Source organism: Alosa alosa, chromosome 17 (assembly GCF_017589495.1).
Source record: "Alosa alosa isolate M-15738 ecotype Scorff River chromosome 17, AALO_Geno_1.1, whole genome shotgun sequence".
NCBI classification, from domain to species: Eukaryota; Metazoa; Chordata; class Actinopteri; order Clupeiformes; family Clupeidae; genus Alosa; species Alosa alosa.
Window position 1 is genome coordinate 27,081,396 of NC_063205.1, and position 26,689 is coordinate 27,108,084.

General features: G+C 42.0%; 2 protein-coding genes across 4 annotated transcripts in view; both read left to right on the top strand.

Moving 5' to 3' along the window:
- The window catches only part of LOC125310744 (tryptase-2-like), a 29,162-nt gene extending 19,988 nt beyond the window's left edge, over positions 1 to 9,174 (top strand). The window contains exons 4-6 of the mRNA XM_048268386.1: positions 5,876 to 6,135; positions 6,787 to 6,926; positions 8,876 to 9,174. Of these exons, the coding sequence (XP_048124343.1) occupies positions 5,876 to 6,135; positions 6,787 to 6,926; positions 8,876 to 9,043 (568 nt within the window). The 3' untranslated portion in view covers positions 9,044 to 9,174. The remainder of the gene's footprint in view (positions 1 to 5,875; positions 6,136 to 6,786; positions 6,927 to 8,875) is intronic.
- Positions 9,175 to 24,032: 14,858 nt separating this feature from the next.
- The window catches only part of cfap54 (cilia and flagella associated protein 54), a 58,808-nt gene continuing 56,151 nt past the window's right edge, over positions 24,033 to 26,689 (top strand). For all 3 annotated transcript variants that reach the window (XM_048268567.1, XM_048268569.1, XM_048268570.1), the window contains exons 1-6: positions 24,033 to 24,261; positions 24,465 to 24,570; positions 24,660 to 24,803; positions 25,400 to 25,568; positions 26,088 to 26,146; positions 26,427 to 26,570. In XM_048268567.1, coding sequence (XP_048124524.1) covers positions 24,113 to 24,261; positions 24,465 to 24,570; positions 24,660 to 24,803; positions 25,400 to 25,568; positions 26,088 to 26,146; positions 26,427 to 26,570 — 771 coding nt within the window. In that variant the 5' untranslated portion in view covers positions 24,033 to 24,112. The remainder of the gene's footprint in view (positions 24,262 to 24,464; positions 24,571 to 24,659; positions 24,804 to 25,399; positions 25,569 to 26,087; positions 26,147 to 26,426; positions 26,571 to 26,689) is intronic.

The window sequence follows — 26,689 nt, forward strand, 5'->3', positions numbered from 1 at the left end:
CTATTGGGTATTATGTAAGAATCTCACCCAGTCTAAATGTAAATGTACTGTTCATAGCCTCGCGATCAGGTCCTGATGAGGGCCCCTAGTGGCTAAAATGACACACTGCTCTGCAACGGTACTTCAGTATAGATAGTAAAGCAGAGCCTGCAGTATGCAGTATCTCATATTCTGTCAAAATGGTTTTGATTATCAAAACATTTATTAAGGGAAACCCCATGCTTTAACAAGTGAGCTTTTAGTGATCCACACCAAAGATTCAAGGGATCGATTTTAATATTATTCTTTCTTTATTGTTGCTAGGCAACCACAGACATAAATGTATGCATTCAGTTGCGCTTTTCTGATTAATAACTGAAAAACAAAAGATTGTACACATTAACTGCACATGGTTTCAAAAGTAATTAAAAGCTCAAAGATCCGGTCAGGTCTGGGTAAGAGCCTTCAGTCCCTCCTTGGTCCCTCCAGTAACCCAGTTTTTGAGGCTGCTAGTCTCCTGCCTGACCCTGCCCCTGCCCCTCCAGCTCATTGCCAGGGGCTTAGGGTGGGCGTGCTGTGCCTTCAGCCGGCCGCTTCAGGTCCAGAACCCCATCCTGAGGAGTTCCAGTTCCCCCCAGAACTCATCCAGGTCCCTCAGGCTCCCTCCAGGAGGAGATGTGCCAAGCGTCGGCCAACCCGGTCATCCGACACCATGCCTCCTGTGCCCAGCCCAGAGGCGCCCGCTCCTGTGCCCACTGTGCCCGCAGCCGAGTCCGCTCCTGTGCCTGCAGCCCAGTCGCCTGCAGCCACGCCGGCAGCCGAGTTTCCCTACGCCACGCCGGCAGCCCAGCCTCTGCCTGTCTGTCCAGCCCCACTTCTGCCTGAGCTGGATCCGCCTCCCTCTGACTTTCCGGTCCCGCCTCTGCCCGAGCCGGTTCCGCCTCCCTGTGACTCTCCGGCCCCGCCCCTGCCCGAGTCGGTTCCGCCTACCTCTGGCTCTCCGCCTCTGCCCGAGCCCTCTGTTCCTGTCTCTCCTGAGTGGTCTGTCCCCGTCTTTGTGCCCGTCTCCGTTCCCGTCACCGTGCCCGTCTCTGTTCCAGTCACCGTCCCTGTTACTGTCCCCCGTCACCATCCCAGTCACTGTTCCTGTCACTGTCTTTGTTCCTGTCCCTTCCCCTGCCCCTGTGTCTGAGTCTGTCGTGTCTGAGTCTGTCGTCCTGCCCGAGTCAGTCCAGTCTTTGTCTGTTTGTTCCCTGCCCAAGCCCTCTGAGTCTGCCCCGTCTGAGTCTGCCCCGACTCGTCTGAGTCTGCCCCGTCTGAGTCTGCCCCGTCTGAGTCTGCCCCGTCTGACCCTGCCCCGACTCGTCTGAGTCTGCCCCGACTCGTCTGAGTCTGCCCCGACTCGTCTGAGTCTGCCCCGTCTGACCCTGCCCCGACTCGTCTGAGTCTGCCCCGTCTGAGTCTGCCCCGACTCGTCTGAGTCTGCCCCGTCTGACCCTGCCCCGTCTGAGTCTGCCCCGTCTGACCCTGCCCCGACTCGTCTGAGTCTGCCCCGTCTGACCCTGCCCCGTGGCCACAGTCTGTATGACCAGTCCCTCCGTCCAGGCCCCCTCCGCCCACCCTGGTTGGACTTTTCAGGGGACGCCAGGAGGCATCCGTGGGGGGGGGTACTGTCAGGATCTGGCCACACATGCAAACTAGTGAGACTTAAATTGTTCCACTAGTTACCGTATTTTCCGGACTATAAGTCGCTCCTGAGTATAAGTCGCATCAGTCAAAAAATGCCTCATGAGCAGGAAAAAAACATGTATAAGTCGCACCTGACTATAAGTCGCATTTATTTACAAATGTACTTCACAAAATCCAAAAACAAAAACAGAGACTATGTAACTGGATTATTGAGGCCAAAAAGATTAATGAAGATGAAGGAGTGAAGGCAGCCAAGAGGAGGGCAGGAAGGTAATTGCAAAGCAAAAGATTCACTGAAAGAAAATGCCATGAGGTGCACCAAAATGTTACTAAAATGTGGAAAATACAATGCAATCAAGCATTTTGGGCGATGTGGAGTCACAAGCTGGCAGCAGATTAAATGCTCATGAGAGAGAAAAAGATGCAGTTTTAGACGTGACCGAAAGATAGGCCTATAGGCCCGACGGTAATTGTAAAGCAATTTACAAAAGATTCACTGAACAAAAATGCTGATATGATACATGAAAATGTAGCTAAATATGTGGAGAATACAATGCAATCAAGCATTTTGGGCGTTGTGGAGTCACAAGCTGGCAGCAGATTAAATGCTCACGATAGAGAAAAAGACGGTTTTAAAAGGACTTGACCTAGCTGAGGCAAGCCATGGCAATAGGCCAATAGGTCCGACGGTATTTGTAAAGCAATTTACAAAAGATTCACAGAACAAAAATGCTGATGTGGTACATGAAAATGTAGCTAAAAATGTGGAGAATGCAATGCAATCAAGCATTTTGGACGATGGCAGCAGATTAAATCTTTCGAGAGAGAAAAAAGATGCGGGTTTAAATTGGCGATGCAGACCCGAAGCTGCAGCAAGCAGGTGATATTTAGAAATGTATTTCACAAAATCCAAGACTAAGAACAGACAGACTATGTAACTGTACACATTGAGGCCAAACATATTGAGAATTCTACAGGGAATGTTAATGAAGAAGAAGGAGTGAATAGTGGCAAGAAGCAAGCCGAAAGCTGCTGACAAGGCCCGACGCTAATTGTAAAGCAATTTACAAAAAAATCACTGAACTCAAATGCTGATGTGGTACATGAAAATTTAGCTAAAAATGTGGAGAATGTAATGCAATCAATCATTTTGTACGATATATTGGCACAGGCTGGCATGCAGCAGAAAAATTGCTTGGCTGGCCACCTCCGAGAGAGCGAGAGAAAAAAAGATGCACATTTAAAAGGGTCTAAATTCCAGCTGAATTGCGGTATTACTGAATAAATTATTACTTAGTATTGAGCATAATAATAAAAGTCCCGCAAATCTAGCCATCATAATGCGAGAGATTCCCACACATTTTATCCTGTACCCTGTCTGACATTAATATAATAATGGAGCGGCCTGAATGCGGGACTATTGACGGACACACACGCGCGCGCGCAGGACCACTTTGGGGGTGCCTCTCTCTCTCTCTCTCTCTCTCTCAGCAGGATTTGTCACCGCTGAAGTCAAATTATAGCCTAGGTGCTTCAACATCAACCGCTATCGACAGGAAAGGAAAACAAACATTTAGCGATCAGGAACCGTCAGGAATTTTGCAAATACAGAAGCATGACCGCGTAGGCTATAACGTAGCCTAGAGAACATGGATGACTTCTCTATTTGACGTTCTATTGCGGACGTGAACAGACAGCTACAGACACGGAGCGCACATTAGGCCTACTTTCACTTGTGCGTATTTATTACGTGAAAGATCATTAGTAGCAAAACAGCGATCAAATATCACATGGCAGTGCGTTTTGTTTTCAAATGTTTTCATGCATGTCTAGATAACCGGTGAGGGATGTTTAGGAGACTTCGTGAAATCCTCAAATTTAGGCTCGCTAAAGAAAGCACAGCACCTTTATTTGGCCATGGCTTGTATTCGAGTCAACTATAATATAGTCCTTTATTTCTTGCGTTTTATTGTGAGACATAGGCCTACTTTTCGTTTGGAGCGGCATGGGTAGGCTATCAAAAGCAGATGTTTAATTTGAGATTTAATTTACGTTTGGACTGTTGATTATATATCTAAATATCGGGACTGATGACCACTGAAATCTGTGGGGTATTTAATGGCTTACTATTAAGTTTCATAATGTCGGGAATTTCGATTGCCATCCACTTATTGCGAGATAAGGTATCCACGCTTTCATTCATTCGTGTGCTGTGCTGCAAGGGAAACCTTATTCTGTATAGCCAAAGATGTCTAAGATAGCCTAAATGTAGTTATTTGTTAAATTATGCATGATTTACTTTTTTATAAAATTCATAGGCTGATGCCTGGCAGCAACAATTGTGTTTAAATGTAGGCTTCAGCCTCTAGCTCAGAAGGGGTGCGCATGCTTAACTAGCTTGAGAGCAATGAGAGCAAGGTGTTGGAGACTCATGGTGTAAATTACTCTTCATTGGCAACAATACCAACCAACAATATAAAATATTAAGAAGACCTCTTTTATGAGTTAAATTGAAACAAAATTATACTGGCTTTTATTTGTCCAAATCTGAGGCCCGGCTATAAATAGAATCCCTGCCATAATTTGACAATTTAGGTATGCACGTGTGTTTCAGACATAGTGCAAGCACTAATCTCTGACTGAAAGTGCACAGCACTTGTGCATTTGAGAGCGCTCTCTCGCGGCTGTAAACATAATGTTTCACGTAGGGTTCATGTCAGTTAATATAAATTTTTTATATTAACATTTAAAAACATGTTCAATTATATATTTTTTCATATAGAAGTCGCACCTGACTATAAGTCGCAGGACCAGCCAAACTATGAAAAAAAGTGTGACTTATAGTCCGGAAAATACAGTAACTAGTGGACAAAAACGGTCAGCTTGTTTGTGTTTTTAGGTGTAACTAGTTAACTAGTGAACAGAATATGCATGCCACTAGTTAACTAGTAAGGCCCACAATACCCTCACTAGTAAACTGTGTGACCATTTTGGCATCTCACTAGTTAACTAGTGGGGCTGAAATGGCCTTCACTAGTTAACTAGTGGGCATTTTGGGGCACACTAGTAAACTAGTGACACTTTTTGCACCTCACTAGTTAACTAGTCGAATGGAAATTGCCATCACTAGTTCACTAGTGGGTGTTTTGGTGCACACTAGTAAACTAGTGACACTTTTTAGACCTCACTAGTTAACTAGTGGGCATTTGTGTCTTCACTAGTTAACTAGTGAGCAGTTCTGCCTTCACTAGTTTACATGTAAGTGTCACACTGAAGCCACTAGTTTACTAGCTAGAGTTCCTTTGGCCAGCATGTTAACTTGTGTGCCACATGCAAATGTTGTGGGTGGGATTTTGTGAAATTCTGCACTGTGATTGGTTGTCATGTTCTATTTGGACATAGGGAGCCAATAGAAAGCCTCAATTTCCAGAATTCTCCGCCTCCTAATTTGAATTCTGCGCCACTAGTTGACTAGTGTGAATTTTGTGTTGAACTAGTTTACTAGTATACATTTATGACCTCACTAGTTAACTAGTTTGGACAAATGATGCATCAACTAGTTACCTAGTGAGCCTACTGCCATCACCTAGCTAGCTAGTAAGCCATTTATGGTTCACTAGTTAACTAGTGACATTGACCTACTGCAACTAGTTAACTAGTGAGGTGTTTTGTCTTCACTAGTAAACATGTGCACATTTTTGGCTGTCACTAGTTAACTAGTGACACCCAAAAGCTTTTAACTAGCTGACTGGTATGCATTTTGGCCTTTACTAGTTAACTAGTGGACATTTTTGGCTCTCACTAGTTAACTAGTAAAGCTAAAATGTGTTCACTAGTTAACTAGTGAGCCTTTTGGCTCCCACTAGTTAACTAGTGTGCATATTTTGGCCCTCACTAGTTAACTAGTTCACACAAACATGGCTCACTAGTTAACTAGTTGACAAAAATGGCTTGCATGTATATGACAATTATGCCTGATATCAAGATATCAGAATAAATGCCCAATCGGCTTGCCATAGAGGTGGGGGTTGGGGTTCTTAAGAATTGCTGTGTATATAATAATATATAATATATTTCTCCATCTCTCAAACAAACACACACACACACACACCCATGTACCCACTTACATGCACACACACACACACACACACACACACACACACACACATGTACCCACTTACATGCACACACACACACACACACACAGTCATTTGAGTCCAGTGGTGGTGGGCCGGTTGAAGCTTAGTGAGACCGATGGCAAGATCTACTCTGTGTGCCGTTTTGTGATCCATCCTGATTACCGTCCCAATGTGGATGGGGCGCTTAATGACATCGCCCTGGTGCAGCTGGATGAATTAGTCTACTTCTCCGCTCTTGTGATGCCCGTGGCACTGCCCACCCCTTGGGATGTCTTCAACGCCCGCTCCGAGTGCTGGGTCACCGGATGGGGCACCGTGGCTGAGGACAGTAAGTGTGTGAGTGTGTGTGTGTGTGTGTGTGTTTGACAACGCATTAGCGTGCACACACACACACAGAGAATGTTGACATAGTTCCATAGATATAACATTGATTTGTAGAGCCTTTAAAACCATATATCAGCCTCTGACATCTGCCTCTCTTACTGTTAACAACTGCAGAACGTAGGAGCTGGTGTGTGTGTGTGTATGTGCATGTGTCCACGTCTCTGTTTGTGTATGAATGAATGCATGGTTGTACTCAATGTTGGTATGTTTACAATGTTACCAATTGGCTCAAACAAGACTGAAAACTTTCTACTTTCTACTTTCTACTTTAGGACCAGGATCAACATAAAAAGTCCTAGCACATGTTCAGTGCAAACATTATTTCTTCCAGTAGAGGGGTATTAAATAGTACAGGATACTAAAATTATACTAACGCTGTGCCAATCTGATTACAAAATATTCATATGTTCATAACCATAATGTGGGCTTAACATGTCTGTAAGGCCCCTTTATTTACCTCTATCAAACGAACAACAATATTGTTCTCAATATTGGTATGCCTATGTTGATGTGTGGGTGTGGGTGTTATCTATTTATGTGACTCTTTCTCTGTGTCTTTCTCTATCCTGACTTGCTGTTTCTCTCCCTCTCTTAGCTCCATTGGGAGGTAACAAGACCCTGCAGCAGCTGAAGCTCCCCCTAGTGGACGACAATACCTGCAGAAAGGTGTACCCCAGAACCACTGATAAGCAGCTCTGTGCTGGATACAAGCGGGGGGGCAAGGACTCATGCCAGGTGTGTGTGTATGTGTGTGTGTTCTAGTGAACATGTGTATTACAGTTTTTGCCCATTGCTTGAACACTATAGACACATGCTTAGACCAAAGTAACAAAACTTGAAGCTTTGGTTACTATACCTTAAACACTGTGTAACCATACCTTAAACACCGTGTATCCATACCTTAAACACAGTGTATCCATACCTTAAACACAGTGTAACCATACCTTAAACACAGTGTGCTTTGCACTTTAGTTGCAATTCTGCAACACACTTGCACCTTTCTGCAACACACTTGCTCCTGCACACTACACACTATTTCATACATAAGACACTTTGTTCATAAATGAAATCTCATGGTACCATTGAGACAACACATCTATTCAAAATACAAAACACAATGGGTGATTGTCAAAACCTTTGTTGGGAAAAAAACACATAACAAAAACTGTAAGTGTTACATTGAGTTTCACAGAATGTGAACTGATAAACTGAATAAAAGCAGTGAAAATGAAAGACAGCAGTGTTTTAAATAAAGTATAGTGTGTTGCTGCTAATCTGAAAGTGTATTCATATGATGCAAGTGTGTATCATTTTGTCATCAGAGTGACATTTTGACATCATTAAAGGATTGTTAGGTTTTGATAGTAGTGTTTCAATTCGACATAGATGTGAATGGTTTATTTCCCAGTGTTGTGTCTTGTGTGCTTGTGTAAAAAGTGTTCAAGCAATGGGCAAAAACTGTAACGAGGTGATTAAGACTTCACTATGTATTTCTATTTATTACACGGCTCTTCAGAGTGCTGCAGAAAGTTCCATTCACATGAATGGGCCTTCCCAACGTTCGGGCATATGTTAAATCTATATAAATCACCGGCAAAGTATATAAATCACCGCTGTCAATGGCAACGGGTTGATTAACGTCTTTCATATCCCTCCGCAAGAATTCTGTTCGCTTATTGCAATGGAATTTCATTGAAAGGGAAAGTAAGCTATTAAGACGTTGCCACGCAACACCTGAAACTGTCAAGTTCTATCTGTGTGGCGAACTATTTATTTTGTCAGCGGAAGACACGAAACGGTAGCAAAATCATTTTTAAAGATGAATTGTGTTAGGTTTCTTTTCTCGTTTTGGCAAGTAGCCGTGTAATAAGGGGGATAACGTATTGTCCGCCGGAAATTATCAGAAAATAAGTCCCTTCAGGTCGAAGCAAAACCCCTCCACTGCGCGTCGGGGTTCTGTTCTCCCTGTCTGGACTTATTTTCTGATAATTACTGGCGGACAATACATTATCCCTTACTTATTATACGCCTCTTCACAATGCTAGTAGAACGCTCCATTGACTTGAATGGGATTTCCCAACGTTCTACGGTAAAATAAATTCATGTAATTACCACTGCAAACATATAATTACCGCTGTCAATGGCAATGGGGTTTGTGCTTCTGATACGTCTTTTATATCACTACGCAAGGACTGTAACTTCATTCAAACGTGAAAGCAGACGGTTGATCAGCTGTGTTCTAAAGAATGTTTGATTCAAGTTCAGCAGTGTGTGTTGTTGCGAACTATTTGTTTCTCAGCAAATGCCGATGAACGGTAACAAATAGGCTAGGCTATGTAGGCTAAGTCATATCGTGGGGAGTTTATTATTTCGTTTTGGCAAGTAGCCGTATAATAAGCAGGATAATGTATAGAACGCTGGTCATTATGGGAAAATAAGTCCCTTCAGGGCGAAACAAGACCCCTCCGCTGGCGCGTCGGGGTCCGGTTCGCCCTGTCGGGACTTATTTTCCTAATAATGACCGGCGTTCTATACATTATCCCTTACGTATTTGTGTGTGTGCATCTGTTGCCATACAATGTTACTACATGTTTGAGGTGTGTACTGTATGCAGGGGGAGTTCTAAATATGTTTTTGTATGGGTGTGTGTATGTGTGTTCCTCTTGGTATGTGTGTGTGTGTAGGGCGATTCTGGCGGCCCCCTGGTGTGTCAGTCGGCGTCTGGGAAGTTTGTCCAGGTCGGGGTGGTGAGTTTTGGACATGGCTGTGCCCAGCGTGGCTACCCTGGGGTGTACACACGTGTGATCAGTTACATAAAGTTCATCCAAGACACCATCCGCAATTACAGCTGAACCACAGCACCCTCTAGTGGTCACTCAGAGAGGAGAACTACACCTCCGCCTGACATTTCTCTGTCCCTCTCTTCTGATTCTCTTCTGTCTCTCCCCTTTTCCTGATCAATAAAATCTTTAGCAGCATCAAATTGGTGTGTGTGTGTCACATGTATCAATCTTTGCGGAACTTGCCATAAATATACGCACAATCCCACAATTTGATTTCATAGGACTAAAATAGTATGTGGGGTAGCTAGTAGGAACACAGGAACGCTAGTAGGAACACATGAACACTTCTCTCAGGAACTCTAGATCTTATTCATAGTGACCATTGGGACTTTGGTTACCTGTCTGACCAAGACCTTTTGTCCTGGATTACTCAGTTAGGCTGAGCAGCCAGACCTAGGAAGACTTTTGGTTGTTCCAAACTTTTCCATTTGAGAATGATGGAGGCTACCATGCTCTATTTTTGATGCATACTCTAGACAACGTTTTTGTTGACAAACCATAGCCATTTGTTGTGCATCTTTTTCATATTATTTGGGCAACGTATCTCCTTCAAAAAGACTGATGTAAACAATAGTTATTTAGATGCTCTTCTTCCTTTTGCCCCTGACCGATTTCAATGTTCATACACCTCGTTAGCATAGTGCTCTCACCAGTGCATCATTTCGTTACACAGCTTTATTGAAGTGCATTTACAAGCTGTTGTGTTTTGATCTGACGTTAACCATCTAGCTAGCTGACATCAGCATTACCTTCACAACTATACATGCACTGTTCATGAAACAATTTATATCCACAATAGAATTTTGATAATTTAGTGGAACACAAAAATAAGTCACGCTGAAAGGCATATATGATTCTAAAGGCCCATTCACACCAAAAACGATAACGATAACTATAAATAAATATCGTTCTCGTTAATATGAATGACGACGTTCACACATAAACAAGAACGATATCGTTGGGGATCACTTTCAGAGCGATTTTCACAACGATAAAATGCTAATAGCCAATCAGAACCCATCGAATTTTAGCCCTCACATTTATTAACACAATGAGAGACTTTGTTTATCGTTGTTCAGTGTGAACGCTTTTATCGTTATGGTTATAGTTATCGTTATCGTTATGTTCTTGGTGTGAATGGGCCTTAACTGTCTCACTGAATTGCATTATGCACATTCAATTCTCACTGGTATCTGCTAGTACCAAAACATGATTAGTTCATAGATTTCACATGTAAAATACATTTTATACACCCCACCCCCATCTTGCCTGTTCATAATTCTGAGAAATTCTTGAATTGTGTGCATGTGTGCGTGTACATGTTTATGTGTGTGTGGGTGTGTGTGTGTGTGTGTGTGTGTGTGTGTGTGCTTGCATGTGCTTGTGTATGTGTATGTGTATGTGCCTGTGTGTGTGCATGTGCATGCATGCGTACATATGTCCAGAGGTGGAAAGTAACGAAATACATTTACTCACGTTACTGTATTGAGTAGTTTTTCTGTGTATTTTGTATTTTTTAAGTAGTTTATAAAATCGGTATTTTAAATTTTACTTGATTACATTTTGAGTGAAGTATTGTACTTCGCTACATCAAAAATCCCATCCGTTACTTGAGTAAAAAAAAAAGTTAAGACTAACGAAAACAGAAAGGGAGAGAAAAAAAAATCGCGCCCTAAACCACTAGCCTAGTGATAATGATCAGCATGTAGTTTACAACAGGACATGAATCAAGCTGGCGCCATGCAGTCTTTCTGAAAGTGATGGAGATGATCACGAGATGCATCAGATTACATGTGTAGTAGCCTAACCGATGAAAGTGTATTTTCCGCTATTTCAATGGGTTGTCTCAGTTCGTTTAGCACTAATGATTGCGGAGATATTCAAGCAAACACCATGGGATTTCGTGTTTTGACGTTTGTGCTCACCTTTCTTTGGAAAGATTGGCTACTGAACGCAAATCAGCAGGAGAGAGAATGTACGTAGCCTACGCAGCGTGTAGCGCAATGTGTAGGCTATTTGGTTACCAACTAACACTGTTAGCCAATTCACTAACTTAAGACTTCAGTGCCATCATATACAACGTTTTTTTACACAACAAATACAGAAAGGATGGAGGCAGCAAAAGTAGAGAAGTCATTTCAGATGGGGCAAGAACAAGGTGAATTTGTATGCTTGTCAAAACGTAGTCCTACCCTGCATTCGAGGAGCTGGTCATCATACCAAGCACACTCGCTGTTTAAAGTCATACACCACGGTAAACTAAAACTAAAATGTTACAAAGGTGGCAAAAATAATATAGGGTATTATTAGCCATGACATTACTAGGCTATGAATCGTTCGTTCGTTCATTTTTTTTTTTTTTTGGGGGGGGGGGGTTTACAAACGTATTCAAAATCATCCCCATCCCCCCCTCTGGTTTTTACACAAATCGCACCCTGGTCATACGTATGATTACTGTGAATGTATGTGTGTGCGTGTGAATCTGTTTATGCACATGTGTGCATATGGAATGGGTTAACATGACCCCTGGAGGCAAACATACGCAAAAAATTGGTCATCCTAGGCCCTACGGTTCTCAAGATATTCACAGAAAACTCTGTTGGTGTACGGTCACTAAATGTACACATAAATTAATTTATTGTATGGCCCCCCATGAACAGAATTCCACAAAACTTGGCGTGCATTCAGAGGGTGTCATAATGATCCTACACTTCCAATTTCGTGCAGTTTTGACCATGTTAGGTCACAGATACCTGCGATTACAACACCTCTTTTTTACTTTTTTGTTTTTCATTAGGTGGTGCTATACATGAAATGAGTGGTTATGGAATGGGTTGACATGGCCCCTTAAGATCAACATACAAAAAAAAGGTGGTCCTCCTAAACCCTACGGTTCTCGTCGATTTTCACAGAAAACTGTGTCTGCCCTACCCTCCTTTCGGGGGTCCAGTCCAGCGGGGGCTACAGATCAAAACGAAAAACGATAGTTCCATGCTATCCATGTGGGGCCATCCATCAGCACCAAAGTTTTTTGACCAATTTTCAAAACCGCACCTGCCCACCATCCGCTGGTTGTTTTATATGGGTGATGCAGCGCTGCTGACGTGAGGCTCTTGCCTGTTCTAGAAAGACTGATCCAATGTAGCAAATATATTAAAAGGCTAAAGTCCTAAATTGGCTATGTCGTAGCCTATCCCCAGAATATCAGCAGCAAACTCAGTCTCTGTCTCGCAAAACAGTCTCCAAATAAAACGCACATCGGCATGTTGCCTATTCTGCCAGCTTGTGCAAATATATCGTCCAAAATGCTTGGTTGCATTGCATTCTCCACATTTTTAGCTACATTTTCATGTACCACATCAGCATTTTTGTTCAGTGAATCTTTTGTAAATTGCTTTAAAATTACCGTCGGGCCTATAGGCCTATTGCCTGGCTTGCCTCAGCTTCGGTCACGTCCTTTTACAATTGTATCATTGTAATAAAAAACGCATTCTAATAAAAATCATTCTAAAAAACACATTCTGTGTAATATAGAGGTTAACATTCTGTGTAATATAGAGGTTAACAAAGATACTCTAGTTTGTAATTTCTTTTTAAGTATACATTTTGAAGACAAAAGGAGTCATACCACAGGTCCAGGGATGGACTACTGAATGGGCTTACTGGGCCCAAGAGCTCAGGAGGCCCTGAAGCCCAAGCCTCTGTGTGAAGTTGCACCAGAAGTCATCATTTAACCCATTTACTCCTAATATGCCTGCTAAAAACGCCTATAGCAGGGATGTCAAAGTCAAATACATTAGAGGGCCAAAAAAACAAATTTGCTACAAGCCGAGGGCCGGACTGGTTCAATGTTTATTAAAACATATTAAAATGACTGCACGTAACCTATTGAACCAAGACGTGTACTGTATTTTATTTAATGATTAAATGAATAATGACTGTGACTGAAGTGCGGGCAAAGTTTGCACAAATGTACGATTTTTCCCATCCTCACCGACCTTGTCATGATCATATGATGCCTCCTTGCTGCTTAGTCATCTACATCAGCCTTTCTCAAACTTCTTTGACCTGAGGCCCAGTCAAGGCATACTTTGGGGTCATAGGGCCCACCTACATGAACCCATAATGATATCACAATTATTTTTATTTTTATACTATATTGCTATACATGCACTTCAAAACAGTGTTTAAAGTGCTAAGATTGTTCACAAAAGTTTGTGAAAACATGCACATCAGAGTACTGCTTTACAAATGTAAAATATAATTAGGCCTACAATAGTTTCATTGTTTTTGCATTGTTGCATGATGCTTGCATGAGAAATACCTCTCAAAACAACAGCAGTTATATGGGTGCCGTTGTTTTGGGATGTTTCCCTCATGCAAGCATCATACACTGATAGAATTTATATATGTATGTTATATTTAATTACATTTAATTTGAATGCCTGAATGTAAGGATTCAGGAGACACAATACCAGCTTTTGTGAATGGTAAATGGCGGATCAGATCATGCGTAAATCACCTGATCTGGAGATCTTTAACTATCTTTTACTAAGACTAATTAATAGCTTTTGGCTGACTTTAATACTTAATGCCAAACAGTGTTTTATATAGTCTGTGCACTGTTTTTTATGGAAGTTGCATAAATCCACGTCGTTCTATTAAATGTCGTTTCATAATTAGCCTTCCAATATTGAAGCTTAGCTTTGCTACCAACGTGCACACGCATGCATTGAATAAACGCTCATACCACGACTTAATTATATGCCTCTATGTTTGATGACACCAAATTAACAAGCATTTCCTATAATTGCAGAAATGTTTGTTTTCTTTTTCTGTCCGCGGCTCCTTGACCAATTGCGCAGCAAATTTTTAGACGATGGCCCTGGAATAATTTCACTCTGCAGACCATTGTCCACATTGCGGACCGCGGCCCATAGTTTGACAAATGGTGACCTACATGCTGCCATTTTAAGGCCTTTTTACGGTGTGTTTTAGCCGGGTTTTTGCGTGGAAGGCTCTGTAGAAATCTGGCACCCTATTCAACGAAGGTCAACTGAAGAGCGTGCCGTTCACAGACACCAGAATGAACGAGTTCACAGTAACGTTCATCAGGCAGTAGTAGCCTAATACAGTACAGTTCACGTTCGCTCAAAATACATAAGAACGAGTGACTTTCGTTCAATGAACGCGTTCAGGCACAACACTGGGGAGGGGGGTAGCTGAAAGTTGACATCTGCTCTGGCTGAATACTGATGAATAACTAGATGTACCGCATAGCGGTACAAAATATGACCGCCGCTCAGTCCTGTACATCCGTTCCGCGAAAATAAATCACACTTCAATTTGTCTCCATATTTTACTCCATCCCCCACTCTTGAAACTTTTGTGTATGCTTGTTTGGCATGCCTGAGTGTGTGTGTGCGGCTGCACAGAAAGTACCCTACTGGTGCTGAAAAGGTGAATAGATTGTAGAATAGCCAAAGAAGATGTATAATTGTTATAAAACCTTTAAAATCTCTAAACAATCACAAGTAGGGCAGTTCATCACAGTTCATCCATTGCAACTGGATTGATGAAAGGTCACTTACACCTGTAGGCTACATTGTATTTGGGAAAAGCAAAAGGTATCAGCATAATGTTATTTATTTATTTATTTTTTATGTATTTATAAACAAAAACATCTCTGTCAGTTCCATGCCGTTTTCAACAGCTATCAAAAACAAAGGTCATTTTGGATGGATGGATTTTTGTGAATGTTTCTTCTTCTACATAAGATTTTAGTCATCTTTAGTTCATGTAATACTTTATTGTCAATGCACAAATTAAGTAACAGTAGTCTGAAACGTTATTGTTAATGCACAAATTAAGTAACAGTAGCCTAGTCTGAAACGAAATGCTGTTTTACATCTAACCAGTGGTGCAAATAACTGACATGTCCAAATGGGCCTTGATGAAATGCGCCGCTAGACTGTTCATACACATTTTAACGGGCCAAAGTTGAAAAGCTTTTGTCCGTTATTGTTAGTGCAAATATAGGCTGATTCATGTTCCCTTGCATTGTTTAACTGAGGTCCATGGCTAGTCTGGCTTTCATCAGACCAAGCTCAATCTTTTAAGAAATCAAAAATAAATAGCGGGCAGATCAGGCTGGGTTCACCCAGCCTAGTCCATAGGCACCGATATTGTTTAATTTTCCGATTGAGATATACACGCTCTGGCTATTCTAAATGCAAAATGCATCAGGGAGTTATGACAAAACGGTAACTAACAAACTAGATCCTAATAGAAAGTTGTTAGCTTCCCTAAGCTACAGGTAGGATTATAAGGTAGGCCTATTGACAACATAAATTGTCAATAGGCTATGCTGGCGACACAAATAAAATCTCCTTTGAAACCAATGGCTTCGCCTTACAGTATCAAAAGCGGACTTAAACTGTCATATCGTGGCGAAAAGTTGTAATAACATTCACGCAGCTCCATGAGTCAAGGAAAGCGCCCGAATGAAGTAGCCACTTCTAAATGGGACCCACTACACAGTAGCTTAAGGTGTTTTGCTAAAGCAGCCATAATGAAATGAAGGTGTCATTGTTTGGATACTTCACACACGCGTGCTTTTTTAATTTCACAGACTACAACTACCAAGCTGTAATCAAAGCACATCGATTCCCCTCTCACACCCTGCACGCACTTAAAACAAAATAAACAGGCGTCTCAGTCTCACACATGTATAGGCAAAACTGTATCAGACCGGTGTAACGTTGGTAAATCTTCCATTGCACAGAATGATTTTGTAGCACGTGCAATAAATGACAGTCGAAAGATACAAACAGTGCTGCTATCAATTTGCTTGGTATAACCGCATTTATAGTTTTCTACAAATGCAATCAATCAAATGCCTCCATCACTCAACCAACGCTAACGGTAACATTACCTAGGTCCTTATTGATATTACAAGATTAACGTACCTGCAGTAAAAACCAAGCATGTCCGAGAAACATCCTTAGATTTATTTCGGCTTCAAGAAGAAATGGGAATTACACTTCATGTGAACATCGTCCTATCCTTATTAGATGTTCGCTGCGGTAAATTACAGTCCTTGTATGGAAGCGCCCATTGTTTTTCCAACCCACTTTTAACTTCCAACAAAATTACGCCTCACTGCAACGATCGCGCCCATCTAGTGGACAAACGACTACTTCGCCAATACTGAAAATGCAGCCATGATGATGATGATGAATATTTATTTTGGCTTTCTTTTAATCCTACTGATTTTCATTTTTTACCGGGGGGGGGCAAATCACAAATGAGTGATTATGAGCCAGGTTGATGTGGGCCCTTGAGACCAACATACCATAAAAGATTCACAGAGAACTGTGTCTGCCCTACCCTCCTTTCGGGGGGTCCAGTCCAGCGGGGGCTGCAGATGAAAACGAAAAATGACGGTTCCATGCTATCCATGTGGGGGGTACATGCTCACCAAGTTTTGTGTACCCCGGTCTTTCAGTGTCCGGGAATCCTTGTTGGTGTGCGCCACTAAATGTACACATAAATTATTTTATTGTAAGGCCCCCATGAACGAAAGTACACAAAACTTGGCATGCATTCAGAGGGTGTCATAATGATCCTACTCTTTTAATTTCGTGCAGTTTTGACCTTGTCAGCCAGAGATATTGAGATGAAAACACCTCATTTTTTGCTTTTTTAATTTTTAACTAGGTGGCTATATACATGAAATAAGTGGTAATGGGATGGGTTGACATGCCCCCTTAAGACCAACATACAAAAAAAAGGTGGACCTCCTAGGCCCCACGGTTCTCGAGATATTCACAGAAAACTGTCTCCGCCACCTACAGGCCAGTTGGTGTATAGTAACATAAATTCATTTATTGTGTGGCCCCCCATGAGCGGAATTCCACAAAACTTGGCGTGCATACATAGGGTGTCATAATGATCCTACACTTCCAATTTTGTTTTGACTATGTTAGGTCACAGATACCTTCAATTACACCACCTCATTTTTACTTTTTTGTGTTTAACTAGGTGGCGCTATACATGAAATGAGTGGTTATGGAATGGGTTGACATGGCCCCTTGAGATCAACATACAACAAAAAAATGGTCCTCCTAAACCCTACGGTTTTCGAGATATTCACAGAAAACTGTGAAAAAATCTGACTAAACCTATATGACCGCCGCTTCGCTGTGCGGCGGTCATAATGAAGCCGAGGCCCACTTGCGGCGCCGCAGTGAGTTCGTGGGCTACAGTTGCATTGTGGGGAATGGAGTATTGATGCGCAAAACAGCAGCAGGCGGCTGTGGCCTGCGGGCCGGTTCTAATACTAATCAAATATCATCCCGGGGGCCGTAGATAATTCATTTGGGCACTCTTGTCGTCATCGTTATGCAGAGGTCTTTACCATAGACTGTATATATAGGGCATCTATAGGGCATCTAGCCAATACACGCTGAAGAAGGGCGTCTGGCCCTGAAGCGTCCGTGGGGCGATTAGAAAAGTTGAAAAAGTACTGATGAGGGCTGTCCTTGATTCAAAAACTATATCCATTATCTGAAAGATTCAGCACCCAGTCTAACTAACATTAATGTGTTGAATGTGTTATTCCATATATGTCTACCTGTGCCAGGTGTGCCCAGACCATCAGCACTGATATGGGAGCAGAGGCCAGTATGGGTTTGGTGGACTCGCCGATCAAATGACCCACCATTTTCGCCTGAGCATCATAAGCAGCCACTGCAAAGATGTACTTCTGATTATGCTGCAGCCCTTCAATGCGAAACAGCCTCTCCCCCTTCGCAGGAATCTAAGACAACATATGATAAAAAAACATCATTATTATAAATGTCAGAGCAGTACTGTGCCAGATGTTCAGACATTAATAAGAAGATTCTATTGCAACTATAACAGTGGAAAGCAAAACATATTTTGTTAAACTATTCTTGGAGGGAAGTCGAACCTAAACAAATCAGTACAAATAAATGACAATGTACTGTTTTTCTAATAACCCTAAATTGGTGCTTTTTTAGGATCTCAAGACATTAACTGTGGCGATTTTCTGTCGTTGAGGTAATGGTACAATTTGCCTGTTGTTCTAATGGCTCAACTGATACCAATATAAACTTTTAAACAAGTTACTTCAGCAGCTCTAGAGTAATGAGGGCCATTCCCGAGCGACTGGACTCACCATAACACCTGTGCCCAGCAGGTGGCAGTCTCCCAATCTGACTTTCAGGTTGAAGCCATCAGCCTCTCGGCCAAGAATCTGGTACCAGCAGACCTGCAGCAAGGCAAAATCACAGACGGTAAGGAAGAGACAAAGCCCCAGCAGTAGAACATAATTAGTAATAGAACCAAAGCCCCAGTGCTGTAGAACATCATTTAGAACCAAAGCCCCAGCAGTAGAACATAATTAGTAATAGAACCAAAGCCCCAGTGCTGTAGAACATCATTTAGAACCAAAGCCCCAGCAGTAGAACATAGGTCTGGACTTGCTCAACGTTGCCTATTCATGTGACCTGAGTGGGCTTCGGTTGATTTCAGTCAAATCATTTGGTCAGTAGTCAATAAATTACTAGATTACGCCCTCGAGTATCCAGAAATACATCCCACCCTCCTGCGATGCAGCCTTTCCCAATCCTTTCAGGTTGTGTCTGTAGGCCTAGTGCTTTTCTTTGTACCCAAAGCACGTTTACAGTGAAGGGGGGAACTGTGCTGCAACCACCACCAACAGTCAGGTTGTGTCTGTCAGTCTGCTGGTTGCAACAGGTCAGGTAGTTGGAAGTTCTATTTAGACACACACAAATGCACATGCACACACACACACACACACACACACACACACACAACCTCTGGGTGCAATTTGTGATAACACTCCCACTCCATGACTGAGCGATTGTCATTTGACTGCTGAAACCCTGAAATATGTCTGCCCTGCATAAAACGCTTGATGGCCTTTTGGCCCCTACTGTCGATTTCAAGGCCCCTAACCCTGACCCTTGCCTAACCCTAGTGCCTTAAGAGCAGCGCTGCCTTGAAGTCGATGGTGGGGGGCCCAAAATACCATATAGCAAATAAAACTTCAACTCCAGTAAAAAGTTTGTCTAGGCTTCGCTGCGCGGCGGTCATAATAATATACGACCCAGAAGATGAGCCATACAGTTTAGAAGCCTGCATTCCTTGCAGCTGTTAAAACTTGTGCTAGACAACTTAAATAACCAACAACATGAAGGGAAAGTGTAGCCTGCTGTTGGTTTGCTCGTTACAGATAATTTCTTGAAATTATTTCTCCACTGCTGGCTGATTGATCAAAATAATACTTTCTCTGCGTCCTCTGCAAATTGTAGTTCAGCAGGCCTAATACTAAGTGATTTCTAATAGCCTACGTAACACTTTTTGTAACATTCAGCAAATCTCTCGTTGCCTGATGTACTGTAAGTTGCTTTGGAGAATCTGTTTGTTCTCTTCTGCATGCACAGAGTTGTCCTCCATCATAGGCTACCAACAGCTCAGTTGCATTATCAGATTTTGAGGGTTTGAAAATATAACTGTATCATATACTGTATCCTGTTTGTTTTCTATCATTTGTCCAGGTAGCTTTTCTGCTGAAATAAGTCATCTGTGCTTGGTTACGCAGGCTGCATTCTGAATGCTGTGCAATGTCAAGGCCAACAGGACCAGTCATAACGCAGCCACTGTGTCAGCAGCGTAAGTGATGACAGTGACAGTCTGTTTCTAATGTCAGGTTATTTTATGTACTAGACTGTTGTCACGTTACAGCCTTTTTCTTATACGAAGCAGCAATGAGGACATGAATATTGTTCCCCAAAAAAAGAATTAAGCAGAGGCAGAGATAACCCCATCCTCCCTGGCAAATCATACCCTGGCCTGCATATCCTGATTCTTAGGATATTCTGACAAATTAGGCATAGTGAGATCATAGACGGTGGTATATGGCAAGCCATTTTAACATTTAAGTTTGACTATCTGGAATTAAAGGAATTATCCGGAGTAAAATGCACTTTAGATCAATTTACGGATGACTGGGAGTACATACGTTGAGTTGACATCAAAATCATGTCATTAGGATGTGTTTTGAGAAAGTTCGATTTTACCGTTTTTAGTCAAAACTCGTTAGCCTGGAAGTGACCAGGGCATGTCATTCGCCGCTATAAAACGCTATTTTTATACCTCTTCTACAGTTCCAGAGAGTCCAAAATGAATTTCCTCAAGCTAGTACCTTTCCGGAAATGTTGCTGCTGCAGCTGGCATCTTTAGGGGAAAGTCCGTAGGAGTCGATTGCCGAGTGTGGAGTAACATAAATAGAGATATCTGTAATTCAGTTTTGACTAGGCAAAACTGAATTACAGATATCTGTCATCACGTCATTGAAAACAACATTCAACTCGTCACACATCTTAAATGACAATTGCAGATATCTTTAATTCAGTTTTGCCTAGGCAGAATGAAAGTTGAAGATATCTCAAACGTCATTATGACTAGTGCAAATTATTGTGCAACGTTGCTCTTTAGATCTGTAGGCTAATTTCCCCTCCCCAACATAATAAAGTGGGTTTATTTCCTTATTTCTATGAATGGAAGAAGAAGAAGCAGTCATGGCTGTAATGTCTTGTTGACATCTAAAATAACTAAAACTCAGGGACACCGTGTGGTTTATTAGACTCTCACGTTATCAACTGGCTTGATCTCTGTTTCGTAGCCTAAATAATAAATTAGTAGGAGTAGTAGGCCTACTAAATACACCAGCACCATCTATAGGAAACTCCATTCATAATGGTGTTGGCTGTAATCGAAAAAATCAAAGCAACATTGAATCATCAATTCTTGCTGCCAGTTCCTGTCTTGCATGGGCTGCAGCATTAAAAAGACGATTATAAACTCCTTCGCCCTGGCTGCTCTGACATGGTGCTAATTAGTGCTAATTACAAGTTAACAGTTAACAGGTGCTATGTGATTTGATGATTTGAACAACAACAGGCTCTGCTCCCGCCTAAAGCGGGATGCGGGCCTAATTTGCATAGCAATACAGATATCTCTAACGTCATTTCGCCTAGTCAAAACTCTAATTTAAGATATCCGTAATTCACATAGTTTATATCTGCAACTGAATTGTAGATATCTGTAATGATAAACCCCATAGAAATGAATGGCAAATGTGGCGTCATTTGTCCTAGGAAGAATGTCTTTGTGGATATCTGAAATGACAATTATGGATAGGAAGAATTCAGTTGCAGATATATAAAATGTTTGTTTTGACTAGGCAAAACTGAATTACAGATATCTGTAAACGTTAAAATGGCTTGCCATAGTGGTAAACCCTAACACACACACATACACAGACACACACACACAAACACACAGGGTGAGTCGTTGTGCCACACCTTTCCCTCTTCTCCCCTTCTAATTGATCTGGGGTGTGTTTCCCAAAAGCATAGTTGCTAACCTGTTACCTGTAACCTCTGGAAAATGAGAAGTCTTGACACCATCGTTTATGAACAAGATAGTCAAATGGCTTTGTCATGTTTTCATTATGACAGTTTATTCTCTCAGTTTTTTCCAATGCAAAAAAAAAGGTCAGAACTCAGTGACACTACCTGAACATGCTCAAGACAGCACTATACACTACTTGTACAGCCATTTCAAAACTGCAGTAAAGTTACACATTGCTGTAGTTTAGGGGAGTAAGTGATTACAAGACACTGAATACGTACGTTTCACATTTTTACTGTATATGCTCTTTGCAATTCTACAGCATTGTGACAGAATTTGATCATTTGACCATAAGTATAGTTCATTTTGACTGACATGACATAAGCAAATGATAATGTTATAAAACAGCAGAGAATTGTACAGAAGTATTGACTTGAAATTTAAGGAACACAAAAATTTCTGCTAAAATTGACCCGGATAAAATCCAACTCCGATTAAATTAAATGGCAAAAAATGCAAGTGATGAGCCCAGACACCCGAAATGACTTGCTGGAGGCTGCCGCCGCTCGGCTGTTGCCTAAAAAAAAAAGTCAGTTAAATCCCTTTTATCAACTCATAGTAGACTATGAGTTGATAAAAGGGATTTTCATATCCAACACTATCTAACCGCCTTTTCAAAATATGTAGCCTAGGTTACTGAGGCATTGTGTTAAATAACATACCAGAGGCAACAAGAAAATATGTATAGGCCTACCAACTTACCAACAAAATAATACATCCAGATACTCTGAGGAGTCCTGCACAGCCTTCTTTTTCAGTGTTCCTGCATGGTTGCCCCTTGCAAGGTTTTCCATTCAGACAGTCCTTTGATGTGCCCTGACTGAATATTGACCTGACAAGTGCACAGCAGTGAGAATGTTAAAGACCTTTAAGGTCATTCTGCAGTGAAGGGGGAGTAGAGTTTTCATGAGGCCTTTTAGCCAAACAGCTGGAGCCCATTGGGGGTAAGATGGGTTATCTGGGAGGCTGAAAGGTGAAATGCTGAACACAAACACACAAACAACAGCAGTTAGGGGTGGGGGGTTACCCTTTGAGTCTTTTATGGACAGAAGATAAAGATAGGCTATTGAGGTGTAAAAAGCCTTTCGTGCCATTTTCCTCCCGTTTTACAGTGAATTTAGCCTGTCTAGCGCCACCACTTCTCAATGAGACGTGGTCTGGGAACCAAACGTTCATTTTCTTGTATTTGAAAAAAAATGCCCAGATCCGTTTATTGGGTGCCACGGATGTCTATCAAATGCGTCTGTGCATACGTTAGACCGGCACATCCGGGAACTTGACTCGTGACAAACGTTCCCGCCCCTTTCGGGGGGAAAACAAACAACCCCTCTCATTAACTCCAACGCAAATTAGGGTCAATAAACGTAATTAGTACAGAAATCGCAGGAGTAAATAATAACAAAAAATACCACAAATCAATATGACCACTCAATACATAACCACTTTGCCGGTCGTTGACCGTGAAAGATACCTACAAAAGCTTAATTCAATTAATATAAAACATGTCCCTTCAGTCACCCGAGTGTAAGTGGTGGTGCAACAACCCCACTCAGTGACCAGAAGTGTCATACGGTCTTCTCTTCTTATGGCTTGTAGCCATAATTTTCTTTGTCAGGATTTTTTTTTTTGAGGACATGGTAGGCAAAAAAGAAACTCAGGGAGGGGTTCTTAGCTGTGTGGTTGGTACATGTCTACCGGTTCACTCTGGCTTGTTCTGAGGGAATGTTTTCCCCTCAAAAGGGGCATGGCGCAAACAACCTGCTCTGTGTGACGCGGGTCCGGTTGTAAGTATAGCTCATCATCGTCTTGCTTTCCCCCTGTTCTGTGATTGGTTCCCTATCTCAGGCGAAAATTTGCTCCATGGTCTCCAGGCTGCCTTAGCAGCGTGAATCAAATCGCGCGCAAGGCAGCATGGGAACACCCAGGCTACAGTGAATTTGTAGGCCTACAGGAATGGTTCTTGATGGACAAAAGCGAATTTCTCTGACATTTAGCTGTGGCAATCTTTTGCTGGGAAAACACAACTTCTATTGCAACAAGTGGGGCCATGAAGACCGTAGGCCTATAGACCCACGACTCTGTGAGAACATGACAACTCTTCATAAGTAGGCCTATTTCCATGTCACTTAATAACTTTAATTACGAATACTAATGTGCTGCATGCATGGTTGATTTAACTTTTAAAAAAAAAAGCTATTCTTAATTCTTCTGTAGGCCTATGTTCATTTTCTGTGAGGCAGGCCTATAACAGGCCTACTGGTCCATCATTAATTTGAAAGGCAAAGATGGGCTAACGTTATGTGAAGCAAGCATTATGGTCATAGAAGTTGAACAGGGCAAAAAAAAAAAACATCTATCGTCGTGGATGAAGAGCAATAGCTACACCTACTGGATAGATAATGTGCAACAAGTCCTCAAGACCCACACTGCTCCCTCGTGAACGTTACTATGACAACTCAACGCTTCCCAACCCTCGTGTTTGTTATGTTTGGTTTGCACTGCAGCTAAGGTTAAATACTTAGCTTGCTAGCAAGCCAATATTCCTCTACGAAAATGGAGCCACTGCCTGCGTGCTACTATGGGAAGATTGACAAGAAAAACCCCGTAATATCAGCCTTTGACGGAGAAATAAAAGAGTTTAAGTCATGCATTAAACGTATAAGGGACTCTACAAAGTTTGACCAGAACACCTATGTGAGAGGGTGAGTGTCTAAGTTAACTAACGTTATATGGATGGAGGGTTGGCTAGCTTTTTAGTGAACAGAATGATACAATACTGGCCTACGATGTATTTTGATGATTTAGTCATCTTAGTTATGGAGTTGACAAGCACCACAGCATCATAAATGGCTTAAATACATATTCTTGGTGTCGTTAATCTACCTGCATATGTTTACACTGACAGGGCGAAGCTGCTTTTTGATATATGGAACAAGTATAAACCTCGACTCCCAACGTATTATTATGACCAACACGTTCTGCAAATTGCCGATTTTCTATTCTCGAACAAGGTATTTTCTACAAGCTAACTTCAAAGTGTCAACAACCATATGTTGAGTTTCTCACTAAATGATTAACGAGATAATAATCCGCTGTTCAGCTTTACCACCTTGCACAGTGGCAGGGCTACGGACGCTACCTGTGTGAGCACGGTCACATGACCATAGACGGTATCAAAGATGTTGACCACTTCAAGTGCACCTTATTCCCTGAAGGCTTCAATACCAACCAAGCTAAGCTTACTGTAAGGCCTACCGCTTTAGAACTATTTATAATAAGTTCTACAGACTCTCTCTTTCTCTCTTTCTCTCTCTCTCTCTCACACACACACACACACACACGCACACACACACACACACACACACAGGGTGTAGTGGTAAAATAAAGGTGTGTAAACTATGAATTCTGTGATTACGGTAAGGTGGACTGCGCCATGCAGTATCGGATTTTTAAAAAAGGCATTCAGAACATGTTTGATGATGGGGGGGGGGTTTTGTCCAATGTTTGTAACAATACCAATCATATTAAATGGTTCCTAGAGTGCTGATGAGTTGCGAATGTGGATAAAACAGTGTGATTTTTAAATGTTCAAGTTGCAATTGGTGAATAAACTCTTTTGAAAGGTGGATAAACTCTATTAAAAGGCGGATAAACTCTATTTCTGAAATTTCAAAAGTGGGTAAACTGTGTTTACTTGCGTTTAGCCTCCACTACATCCCTGCACACACACATAGACACACACACATATACACACCATGCTATACATCATGCTAAAGAGAACTGGAGTGTTGCCGTACCACCAGCTGACCATGTTGTTGCGCCGCCATCTGTCTGCCTCAGTTCCAAGCACTACAGGGCCAGTGTCTGTGCACGTTCTACCTGGAGAGAGCCCGAGGCAGAGAACCAAGTCTGGACTCCGTCCAGAAACTACTCAGCCTGCTGGGATTCCTGCGCATAATGATGCAAGCTGTGCTGCCCCAAGAGAACCTCTGCTGGCTTATTTACAATGGTGTTGTATAATTTGGATCTTATTTATTCATTTACTTATTTATTTACATATGTGCCCATGATAGAAATTATAATGTAGTGTGTAAATATAATTTAAAGTGTAAAACATGATGTGTATTGTGTAAAACATGTGTAAGTGCAAAAACACTTTATATATACCCGTTTCATTTTCTTGTCATTCAAATCAGCAGTAAAATGAACAATGAAAATAGACTACACTTGGGGAATAGGAATTGGCTGTCTTTTCCTCTGAGTGGTAGGCCAATCGACAGGTCTTCATTTCAATCAGACTAAAGTGCCCTCTGATAAGGATCCCAACTATATCAATTTGTTATGTGACATGCGTTCTTGTAAGGTTGAAATGAGAATAGTCAGCCTCATTAACCCTGTGCTGACACTTCAATGCATCATAAGGTTGGGACACACCATGAAATAAGAAAACATAACAGTGTGTACTTAGTCTGGCAGCCTGTTTTGAACATGTCAATCATCATAATGTGTTCTTTCTGATTGCCTTCAGGATCCCTATATTTATATGACATATGCAGATACCTTATGTCAGTGAGCCGATCTTCACAGGTAATTTGTGTGTGTTTGTGCATGTGTGTGTCCTGATTTTGTGTGTCCTTCACAGGTAATTTGTGTGTGTTTGTGTGTGCATGTGTGTGTGTGTGTGTGTGTCCTGATTGATGTGTTCTATGCTCTATTGATGTATTTATGCGTGTGCCTGTAACACATTTCCTTCTCTGCCTCTCTGTCTTTTTTCTGTCCCACTCTCTTTTTCTCTCTCTGATCTCTTTGTCTCCCCCACACACACACACACACACACACACACACACACACACACACACCCTTCCAGGCTTTGGAGTTCCTGCTGTGGGCGTGTGTGTGTCTGGAGACCTCCATTCCACTGCTGTCCCACCGCTTCCTGGCCTGGAGGACCACGCTCTACTGTGCTGTGTGCCAGTGCTACTACGAGGGCCAGGCAGGCGTCCACGCAGAGGTTGGTCACTGACTGATTCACACACCACCCCACTAATGAAAGGAGACTTCTCATTTACATTCAAATGGGCACAGAATCGGATAAGACGTCTCATTTTTTTTCATTATTACAGTGTTTGG